Raw genomic sequence first — 12,240 nt, forward strand, 5'->3', positions numbered from 1 at the left:
GAAACTATTGCACAATTTCAAACAGTCGACCGCTCCACGCGATGCTCTTCTAGTTTCCACCCAAACCGCTTCTGGTTTGGGGAAATTAATTGGATTCGAACACTTGATTTTTAATTTCCTACCAGTTTTCACAATGGGGTTGATTCCATTTTCCATTCCACTTTTCATTCCCGCTTTGTGTACATCCCCGACGAGGCCGCCCCGACGATGTTAGCGCTACGGACAAATTTTCCTTCGTGAGAAATTGGCAGCCATTTTCCAGCACCAACGCGGCAAAGTAGGCTAGTTGTTCGTTTTCGTTGTCGCTTTCCGTTGCCGACTAGATTGCTCCAATTTTCTGTTGGGCATATTGGAAGAGCTGAAAATGCTTCTAAAGCTTTACGAGGGAAAAATTGAGATTCTGGACGGTGATCCTTAGCGTGTAGGCGGGTGGATTAAAAAATAATTTCACGTATTCGCGTGTCGATACCTGCTGTCGATGGATCTTCGACCAAGAATGGTGTGCTAGTGTGTGGAATAGTTTTCCATTTTCCTTTGCGCTTAAATAAATCCTTTACTTAGGAACAGTAAAAATAATGCTCCATGGATCTTTCAAAGAAAATAGAAAATGTCCCGACAGCAAACATTGTTTGTTCTCCATTTTTTAATTATTTATTTCCTAGATAGAACAATGATGTGTTGAAACTGTTATGCTTTAAAAAATAAAACGATCAACGTATGCGCGAACCATTTCGCATACATCGCCATAATGATTATATTTATATTTAATATTTGCTCCATTCCGTATTTTGTTGCTTTATTTTGTTAAAAGTTTTTATTTGTTTGTGTTAGGGGCACATTTTGTTACAGTTTACAATTGAAAACAAAATAGGTTACTGTTATTGTACATTTATGGCGAGTTAAAGGCAACTTTGTGTGGATAAATAATGGTTTCATCTTGTCTATACGTCGCTATGCAATATTTTTTGATTGAATGTCTTTTCGTTTCAACGCATGCAAAAATAATATTCTATTATTTATTTAATCCTTACAAATCGTTTCTTAATCTTACGTTTTCATGTGTTCCACAGCATAAGTTGAAACGGAAATTCCGTTTCCATAATTAAACTCAAGAGGATTAACGCAAAAATATGTTATTTCATTAAGGTTGAAATAAATTTAAAATGGGTACCAAAAGCCTTTCTAGACACCCTGGTGCAATTTTCCGCTTGAAACGGCCTTCCAAGTGCAGACCAGACTTTACGGCTACCGTCATTTCCCCGTTGTCATCATTATTTTGAATTTAATTTATTGCATCATCCGGAAAAACTGAATCGCCATGAGGGTGCTCGAGCGTTCCATCACAGCGAACCCCCGTAGGACAGAGTTGACAGGTAAATGATGATCCGTTCGGAAACGACGTGGAAAAAAGAGACTTGGTGATCGGACATTGATATAAATCAATTATAATTATTTTCCCCTTTTTTCAACCCTTCGATCCGTTTGCAGCCGAATGGTCATTTTTCTGGCACCCGAAACGATTGAACAACCATGAAAGGATGCGGCGAAACTTCCTTCACCCTCGTGTTGTTTTTTTTAATCACCCCAACGATACAAAGGAGAAACCCTTGAAAGCGGATTATGTTTGGTTATTTTGGTTGAAATTTATTCCCAGCTAAATTTAAATAACGATTCGTTTGTCACAAGCAATTTAATGAAACTATGAAGAACGCACCGCGTGTCAATTGAAGGATTAACTTTCCACTACGGTTGGTCCATTTGAAAGGATAATGGAACGTGTGTGTGTGTACGTATCGGTTGGAAAGAGGAACCTTCGGTATAGTTACCGCACCTTAATGTTGGCTCCACTTACGCAGCTCCACACGTTTCGTACCTTCCTTTCCAAAAACCAAAAGCCGCAATTTAATCGGCTTCAATCACATTAACGTCCAATGAGCTGGAGGGACCATTTTTGGCTTGAGCTTCATTTGAGCGAGTGTTCAATAGTGAATCGGTTAAATGTTTAATGAAAATGGTTATCCCAATATTTTTTTCTATTATGTCCATTTCCACAAAAACAAAATATCGTTAAGCTATATTTAAATAAAGTGAAAATAAAACTAAAATTGGGGGAGTATGTTCCATTTATTCAGTAAATTCAGCTAACGAAACATTTATTTGGTTCGAAATTAATCACTTATTGAATATATTTAAATTGAACACATGGTTATTTAAGTCATCAAATCTAGTAAAGGTTTAAACCACCATATGAAATCGAATAAAAAGCTAAAAAAGCATGCCTCCATATCGTCAACCGGCTCCGTTAATCAATCTGCGGCGCGCACGTAATGCCGGCATCATAACCTTCGCAGTGCACCAGCATGGCCATTTGGTAAATCGCAAATGAACCGTAAAATGTTCAATGATTGGTAACAATTGCGGCAGCATATCAATTCCGTGTGGTCTGAAAAAATAATGCCCAACGTAATGGTTAGATGACACAGGGTCCAACCAGGCGGAGGGTATACGCTGAACATCCCCTACCATTATTTTATTGAAAGCTGAGCATGAAACAAAAGAAAAACAGATAAATATTTCCCACTTTTCGCTAGTCTTTGTCCCGCAGATGCATATCAATCCGGTGGCGGTCGCGTGCAATAAACGGCCGGAGCAAATAGAGCAATTATTACATACTGGTTGCACGATTCCCGAACATTGGCGCAGCGATGCAGTGGTGTAATATTTATTTTACGAAATCCGACCCCGACCAGAGGAACTGTTGACTTTTATTCGCAGTAGACGATCCGGCAAATTGACACCCTTTTTACGAGAATTGATTTATTCATATGGAAATGGGTGCACTTGTTTAAATTGCACAATTGTATTCTATAACAATCACCAAGGCCGTGGAGTGTGTGAATTTCATTATGAAAAATGATCAGTAGTATGCACAGATGGAAAAGATTTGAATGTTGAAATTTTGATATTATATTGAAACAAGTGATGTAAAGAGGAGTCAAATAAAACATTTTCAATATGCCAGTAAATTATTATGTAAATTATTATTAATTACGAATGTATCGTGCCAGAGATTCGCAACAGATTACACATCACGATAGGTTTTTGCAAATTATATTTACTGGCAACGTACTCACAGAAGAATAATTGCAATAACTTAGTAAATTTAATCGAGGAGGTAGGGGTTCCTGGGGTAATACGCACCCCTTACGAAAGATAATTGAGTTTTCAATGAACTTCACGAGTAGTTGTTGATTTTAAAACTGATTTAGTTCATTAAGGTTCACACTAGTAACCTGTTGAGGAAACTTAGCTAAAACAATCATGATTTTTTTTATTTCTAAAAACTTCTTCTTCTTCTGCTTCTTCTTCTTCTTCTTGGCGTAACGATCTCTTGGTCATGCCTGCCCGTTAAGGGCTTACGAGACTTGTTTCCCTGTTGTACGTGGATAGTCAGTCCTCTCGTACAGGGGAGGGTCCGGTCTCGGTTGGGATTCAAACCCACGCCGTCGAGGTGGTGAGCCTCGGCGCTCATGGGCCGATTTTCTAACCGGCGCTACCGCTCGGCTGTCGCGGACCCCCCTTTCAGTATCGTATTATATTTACTCAATTGAAATAGCAATTTTGTTCCATCTCAGTTCTTCAAACTATAACAAAGTTTATATGTTTTATCATCAAATCAATGGCCATCAATCGCTTTATGTTCTGTTTTACTTCTTTGATTTTCATGCCGTGTATTTTTACAATAATACATTCAGTGCTCCAATTGAAATAGATTTCTGATTGAGCAAAGTAATCTGAAGCAGAAATCCTGCACCACTCGTTTATGAGCCCATGTTCGGATCTTCTTTCATACAAAATGCATTAAATCGTATGAGGAAAGAACAAAGCACGCTACTACAAACCAGCTTCGAACGATTTGTCAAACGACGAAAACCGAGGTCGACGAAAGCCTGTATTTTAAATTAAAATACGAGTAAATTTGCATTCTTACTGAGAGTTTTTTGGGAGAGAAAAACAGCGATTTATCCAGTTTATTCCTTAGCGGAGTGATCAGCAAAATTCTACCAGGAACTCTCCCAACCGATGACGTTTTTTGTTTTTTCACGGTGAATACTTTTCTTACGTTTTTCACAGGAAACAGGAAAAAATGCGTTTTGCCGCTAGCTGCCCCTATATAAATAACAAGAAGCAAATAAATTCTACTATTTCTAGTAGTGTTTAGCTAAGCAGTATAGTGCGTATGATATTAACAATTTATCAATAAAATATTATAGGGTATATCAATATGCCCATAGATTTATTATTATTAAACCAACTCAACAATCCAAAGTTCAATACTTACCTTAATATTCTCCTGATGTGATGTAGGCTGAGACTGACTGGTGTATGCAAATAGAATCAGATGGACGCAGATTCTGTTCGCACAATTGAGGTTAACTAATGGTCTTTTAAGGGCACACTTTTTGCCGTTATCTCTTCCAGCCGTTGATGCTTCCCTACTCAATTATTCTCGTACAAATTCTTATCTGTCTACAGGTTCGTGTTTATTGTAATGACCTGGATGATGAATTTTTTTTTATTGCCTGTATATAAAACCCGTTTTGTTTGGTTACATCGTGCGCACAACTACTACGGCATTGGGGCCGGTTTCGGTGTAGGCCAGAGCGCAATACAACCTTGGTGCAACCCAGACCGCGGGGTTCAGTTAGCGTCACGATCGCGAACGCGCCACTGGTACGCACCGTCGGGAGTTTGTTTCGTTACGCTTCGTGTAGATTTGTGGATAGAACAGCTGTCAGTGGAGTGGCCTGCGAGTTAGCCGAGATGGCGTGGCACGTCGGGTTATTTCTGCTCGGTGGTGTATTTGCACTGATTTACGCCTTGATCGTACAGCGGTATCGCTATTGGACGATCCGAAAGGTCCCAACGCTGCCGGCTTCGTTTCCCCTCGGGAACTTTGGAGCTCTCCGGCGTCTCTCGCCGGCGGAAGTGTCCACCGAGCTGTACCGCCAAATGGACCGGAAGGAGCGGTTCTACGGGCTGTTTATGACACTCAAGCCCGCCATCATGATCACCGACCTCGATCTCATCAAGACGGTGCTCATCAAAGACTTCAGCTACTTTCCAGACCACGGTATCTACCACAACGAGCGCGTTGATCCGCTGTCCGCGCACCTGTTCTGTCTGGAGGGCACCAAATGGAAGAGCGTCCGCTCGAAGCTATCGCCGACCTTCACGTCCGGTCGCATGAAGGCAATGTTTCCGATCCTACACGAGGTCGCCGGTAACTTCCGGCAGTATCTGCACACGCAGCTCACCGCCGAACCGACCGAGCTCGACCTGAAGGATTGCTGCGCACGCATGATGATCGATAACATCGGTGGCTGCGCGTTCGGCATCGAGTGCAACAGCTTCCGCGAGCCGGACAGTGCGTTCCGGCGGTCGGGTGAGCTGGTGTTCGACAGTCCACGGTATTCGCAGCTCGTTACCACCGTGCTGAGGCTGTACCCCGCCATCGGGCACGCACTCGGGCTCAAGATGCACCACGACGAGGTGATCGCGTTCTTCACCGGGCTCGTCGAGGACACGGTGGCGATGCGCGAACGGAGCGCCACCAAGCGTAACGACCTGCTCGACACCATGATCGAGCTGAAGAGTGCGACCGAGGCTGGCCTGACGATGAATGAGCTGACGGCGCAAGCGTTCGGTTTCTTTCTGGCCGGTTACGAAACGTCGTCTTCCAACATTACCTTCTGCCTGTACGAGCTGGCGTTGAACGAGGAGTGTCAGGAGCGGGCGAGAGCCTGCGTCCAAGAGGCTCTGCGGAAACATGGCGGCTTGACCTACGAGGCCATCGCGGATATGGAGTACTTGGATCGTTGCATAAACGGTAAGTTAAAGGGGACAGGATTTTAAATTGGTTCATTTTGCACACCATCTGTACTCTAATTAAGGGCCTTCAAAGGAGGTCCTGTTAATTTTGCAAAACAAACCTTTTTTTAATAGTCACTAGCTGCCTCGGTTAAACATTGTTTTAACGACATACAACTGTTGAAAATAATTGGTTTTTTAATTGCACATTTTGATTGCCCACTCTATGCTCTGTAAAAATCAAAGAGTTCTAAAACTCAGTCGTAATACTTACATCTTCCTTAGATTTGCAAGCTGGATCGATGAAAATCCGGCCTAAGTTTGGTATTTTTACAACAAACTCTTCGATGGTTCTTGCCTCGACGTTTGTTTCGAAACAAAATTTGTTATTATTACCTACACATAACAAAGATTATTTTTCTTGTTATTGCAAAGAAACGATTTGTACGAAAACAACGCTCTGTGGAGAGCCATGCTGCTATGGCTGTTTATAGATGGCAGTGAAGATTACACTCATATGTCATTGTTGCATGTAAACAAATAAACCAATTTATGACTATAGAAAATCGTAATTAAATAATAAAGAATACTGTTTCCAGACGTGAGATATAGTTAAAAACATATTTTCATGAATAAGAAACATGAGTGCAAAGTTTGATTAATTTTGGTTCAGCCGTTTAGGAGGACATTAACCAATAACACCGTGACACAAGAATTTTATTTATATAGATTTAAAGTTCATCTGAATGCTTTAAGGGTTTTATCGCCTTCGTTGGCTTGCAATAATTGAAAATGGGTTCCAACTAGAGTTGAGTGATTCAGACATGTAGAGAGATTCATAAATCCCAAAGTATTATGAAGAATTGTTAGGGAAGACCATTCCCATTCTAGCTCACTAGCTACATTCTAAAACCAAAGAATTTTAGATTCATGAGTGTTTGGAAAGATTCCCAAATATTTTGAGATCAACTTTAACACGTTAAGCGCTACGCGCAAATTGTACTACTTCCCGTTCTGCCAGCGATTCGTAGAAACGCCGGCCTACCCAACGGGCTCTGTCGGCCCGAGCAGACCGACGCCGGCTTACGGGGAAGAACACTGTCGGCCCCACGGGGCCGACGTAGCGCTTAACGTGTTAATTGAATGAATCTTGAGTGAAAAATTTGTATTGATTTCGCTAAGAACATTCATAAAACACAACTCTAGCTCCAACTTGAGGAAAGTGTTCGGAATTCCATTACAGTCCATAAACTTTAACAAAGCTCGGGCACGCAAAATCTGAAAAGGAATTATATTTGTGATCAACCGCTTTTACGTGGCTTTCAAAACTATAAATATAAAACATTCTTGAAAGAAGTTAAGAAACGCAACCATACTCCCAAGTTGACCTACAATTAAAGACAAATATTCGGCTCTATTTTAGAAACCCTGCGCAAATACCCACCGCTGCCGGTGCTTCATCGACTGTCCTGCAAACCGTACCAGCTTCCGGGCACCGACGTGATCCTCCCGGCTAAGATGAAGCTCCTCATACCGGTGTACGCGATCCAGCGGGACGAACGGTACTACCCCGACCCGGAACGCTTCGATCCGGACCGGTTCGCGCCGGAGGAGGTCGCCAAGCGCCACTTCAGCACGTTCCTTTCGTTCGGCGAAGGGCCACGGATATGTATCGGTCAGCGGCTGGGCGTGATGCAGTCACGCGTCGGCCTGGCGACGCTTTTAGCCCACTTCCGCTTCCGACCCGGGCCCAGCACACCGATCCCACTGGTGTACGCGAAGGATGCCGTGACGTTGCAGAACAACGGACCCGTCCGTCTGCTCGTCGAACCATTATAATAGAGCAATGTTGAGTAAAAACATCAATTAAACATTAAAGTGCAGAAGGTGTTAGCAAACATTCAAGAACAGCTTAAATGAAATATTCACTGTCGATTAAAGTTTTGTAGCATTTGTAGATCTCAGTATATTTTCTTATGTTGTTTCAATAAACCATTTTATTCAATTGAAAAAAAAAATTACCATGAATTTGAAAGAGGAAACTTTTTTCTTACATGATATTTAACAATCAACACCAGCTAAACGTAATCATACCTCAACCAATTTGGAAAGCTTCCGTTCATTGAAAAAAGGGAAAAATAAACATGCATAACTTACATCAAAGCCATATTTGAAAAACTCCACCATCGATCGTCAAAGTGTGAAGCAAAAATCGAATATCATTTGACCTTTAACACCACGCTCTTAAAAAGCCGATCAACCCCTAACCTTTACAGCCGGATGCGGAGTGAACATCGAGATGATAAAACGTAAAGTCCTCACAAAAAAAAACAGAACAAAATAAAAAGAAAAGTGACCGTGCCGGATTTATCAAAATGCAAAATGACATGATTTATTTACCGAAACTAAAAGATATAAATTTTGCAACCGGCAAAAAGGACGGGCGGCCGCCCGTGTCTGCCGGCTGTTTGGAAAAAGTAACAAGCTTTCCAATAAAAGTGGCCGGATGGAAGAGGTGTCCGAACAGGATGAAGAACACTAAAAGAAGGGCAAAAAATAGACTGAACTTGCCTCTAACTAGTACGAAAAAAAGGGAAAAAATGATGGCGCATTCGAACGGACAAACGGAAAAAACGGGACTTAGACATTTCGGGTAGGAGGAGAAGGATGGCTGGTATGGGGGAGGGAGCAAAACGAACGCCCAATCCCCGATTTGCAACCTACCAAAGCGAGGGCGCACACCGTCGATGCAAGGAAACCGATGCAGCATTGCGAAGCCAGGAGTAAAATCGACTTCGACAAAAACAGGACAAAAGAACCTCCCCAAAAAAGGACACTGTCACGTTGGGGTAATTTTTTCAACCGTTCTGCTTTTCCTATTGTGTTAAGGTTTTTTTTTTTTGCTTTTTTGCTGCAGCACCTCTCCCCGGGGGGATGTTTTGATGCGCAAAGGGCAGCTTATTGGCCACGAAACGGGTTAGCCAACCGTGGAGGTGTCCTGGGAGCATTCCATAAAAAAGAGTATACCTCGTTCTGGTATCGCTCGTTTGCCCAAAACCAACGGTGTGTCCGTCCCGGGACGGTGTGATAAAGGCACCATCCATCCTCACAACACGTGTCCGGGCGCTAGTCTGGCAAGGACCTTCCCGGCTAGCTCAGCGCTGGGGTCCCGAAATTGCTTCATGTCAGCTCGTTTCGCTGACAGCGTGGCACGAATGTTGTGGCATCCACTCGAAACCGACACTACCACGGCCGGCTCCTCGTGGCTCCTCTGGGGACACAAAAATAAACCAACTAACGAAGGTGTCACCTTTTGGCAAGAGCATGGCCCAACCGACGATCAACTTAAACGACCCTGCGATGGGAAGATCTAGCCGGGTGTTTCTTTTTTTCCACACCTCACTCACGCTCTTTAAAAAATCTGACAAACGATTTCCTCCTCGCACCACAATTTTCCTTTTAATCAAAACGGAAGGTGCAATATGGGAGCTCACTTGCATCGAGCGTGCACTCGCCTCACTAACGTTAGCATCCGATTATTTCCTTAAGGCACCCGCTCTGCTGGTTTTTGTACGTTTTTCAACTTCAATTTCAAACTAACACTCTGACATCTGACAGTGAACAACTTCTTTGCTTCTTAAACTATCAAAAAACAACAGAGGAAAACAATCACACCTCCACAATAAAACAGTCGTCGTGGCGAGTCTCCGCCTACTCTTCCGACGTACGCAAACTTTTGTCAACCTGGTATTGGTAAATTTACATGCTCGGTTTACCGGATTGTGCAGCAAATTGTATCTAACTTTCGACACCACAAGTTTACAATGTGGTTGGTTTTTCTAAACTTTGATTGAACTATCAGTCGGAACGGTGGCAAGAGTGGGACGATGTAAGCATGTGGAGGGCTTTCGAAAGTTTGATTAGAGAGAAGCTGCATTTTCTCAACTGCCAGCAAAAGCTACGCTTGGTGTGCAATAACGAAGTGTAGGGTTTTGTAAATCACTTTACACAATTTCTCCATATATTTAAAACTAAAAAAAAAACTAAGAGAGATGGAGGTTTGGTCTATGTATGTAATTTTGGCCGTAATGGAAAGAACATCAATTACCACACTGATTTCAATGTGTTAATATCGATTTCTTCTAGTTAAATGCCAAGTTTGATAGCGATTGTACCACTATTGCTATTTTTTAAATAGCTTTAAAATATACGACGCTGTCAAATTGTTGGCGAATATGAAAGTGGATAGTAATAATTTTCACAAAATTTGAGAGATGCTTAGAATTATCAAAGCTCAAATGCATGTAAAACTGGTCAAAATTGACACCGACAGTTGATTGTTACAGAAAAAACAACAAATTAAGTATTAAATACTTAAAAATAAAAATAGCAAACTATGTATTTATTCTCTCGTATTTAACAATGATAAAAGTAGATAGCAGTTTCTAAATTGTATTAAAGATTATTCAAAGCATCGAAAACATGAAAAAAAACATTGTTTTAGTGTGGCCAATACTGGTACACTAGTGTGAATTTTATTGCATGTGTGTAATGGTGATGTTTTTCTTGGTGACCCTTTCCTAATGTGTCCAAAACTGTAATTTTTCCCCTATTGCTTTATTTTCGTTTGGCTTACAAATCCCTGTTGTTTTAATTGAAGTGTTTGAATGTGTCCTTCAAATTAGTTAAATTGGTTCGGTATTGGAATGTACTATATACACTTACATGAGTGAAAAATTAGCAAAAAGCACTCATAAACTTCTCGTTACCAGAGACTTTACGAAACTTACAATTCCCAACTTTGGTTTAACTGTTCACTTGTAATAATCCGCATTGAATCAATCGAAGTCTGTTGTGTTACCAAACACGGCCAAAGTGCAAATCCTTTCGGGTGTGAAAATTAACCTCACCAGTTGGAATTCCGCTTTTTCTCCATTTCGTGTCCACTTTCGGGACCGTATACGGTGCCTTCACATGGACCGGGCTGTTTCCGCAAGACATTTGATTAATTGTTCAAATTAAATAACTACCATGATATATGGACTGTGGTCAGCTGTCACAGCTGCAGCTCCGGCAAGTGTCGCGTCCCGGTGGCGTAAAGTAATAATGTACGACAGGTCATTTTGCGCGAAATTTGCCACCCTCCCTTCCTCAAATGGAGTGCAATCCTTTGCACGAACCCGGCGAAATAGGGGAGAGTCTCGTTGCGTACTACCTTTATGATTGTGCCCTACACTACCAAGAAAGAAGGTGACGTGATAATGAGAGATTGTGTTAGAAAAAGGAGCACGTTTTATGCAAATGGCTTGTGTATGAGAACACGTGTATGGTCATTCGTCCCGAGCCGTTCAATGGCATTATCAGATGAAGGAAAGGTTCACGTGAACTATAACATTCATAAGCTACACGATAGGAATGGTGAAGCGAAAAAAAGGTATGAAGCTAAGTGATAAATAAGATAAAAAAAAAACCTACAAAAATGTTTTAAACAAGCTAACGAAAGTGATTTGTCCAGTGAGGTAATTTAATCGGGTCAGCTGTTGCACCTGTTTCATTGCATATTAAATACCATGAAGGTTTTACATGTTATTATGCTAATGTCTATTACTTTTTTGGTAAACTGTTATTTCATATTGGATGCATCCAGTCTATTTTTAGTGTATGAATTTATCATTTCCCAATTTTTCTCAATGTACATCACAAATATCATATGGATTGGTTTAAAGTAATAACCAATGATAATGTCAAAAAATCTCAGCAATACTCAAATTGTTATGAATAATGCAGGGTGTGTTATGTTTATACACATCCTTCGCGAGCAATTTTTCACCATATGTAACGATTCTCTTTGTGGTGGATTTATGCGATAGAAAGTAGTTTTTAAAAACACAATACCACATATGGCCAAAACATTCTACGAACAACGATAATTTCAACATTTCTCAATTGGAAAATACGACGTGTCCTTGTTTGACGCTTCTACATCTTTCATTTGCGGCTTTCCTCTTTTTAGTTTTCTACAAAAAAAAAACAAGACACTGACACCGCTCGATTCTGGAGACGATCGTATTGAAATAAAACCGGGAAGGACCCTGGACCCAGTTTTGGTCCGGTCGCAAATTACTTCGAGATAAATACGTACCCGGTCGGCGCAGCTGATGCCGAAATCGGGCGCTTTTGGGGCGAACTCTAATTGAAAATTTCACAATTTATTGTTTGGGAAATTTAATTTATATCTCACTTGCCACCCGCTTCCAGCCTGTTGTTGCGAAATAAATCCGTTGAAACTGTTCGTCAAATGGACAACTACAAGAAAAACTGATAGGAACTGCGGCGGGTGGTCGGTGGCGAAGGAAACTGTAGCAGTCC

General features: G+C 41.4%; 1 protein-coding gene across 1 annotated transcript; it reads left to right on the forward strand.

Annotated features, from left to right (window-relative positions):
- The first annotated feature begins 4,824 nt into the window (after positions 1-4,824).
- Positions 4,825-7,710, forward strand: LOC131289968 (probable cytochrome P450 6a14). Its single transcript, XM_058319324.1, has 2 exons — positions 4,825-5,890; positions 7,295-7,710. The coding sequence occupies exons 1-2, from the start codon at positions 4,825-4,827 to the stop codon at positions 7,708-7,710; spliced, it is 1,482 nt and encodes a 493-aa protein (XP_058175307.1).
- The last annotated feature ends 4,530 nt before the right edge of the window (positions 7,711-12,240 follow it).

The sequence above is a fragment of the Anopheles ziemanni genome, chromosome 3 (assembly GCF_943734765.1).
Source record: "Anopheles ziemanni chromosome 3, idAnoZiCoDA_A2_x.2, whole genome shotgun sequence".
In the NCBI taxonomy this organism is placed as follows: domain Eukaryota; kingdom Metazoa; phylum Arthropoda; class Insecta; order Diptera; family Culicidae; genus Anopheles; species Anopheles ziemanni.

Excerpts from the sequence above, each read along its gene's own strand:
- LOC131289968 (XM_058319324.1), top strand. The coding sequence starts at position 4,825 with ATGGCGTGGCACGTCGGGTTATTTCTGCTCGGTGGTGTATTTGCACTG. Across the intron at positions 5,891-7,294 it reads CTTGGATCGTTGCATAAACG|AAACCCTGCGCAAATACCCA; the intron begins GTAAGTTAAAGG and ends GCTCTATTTTAG.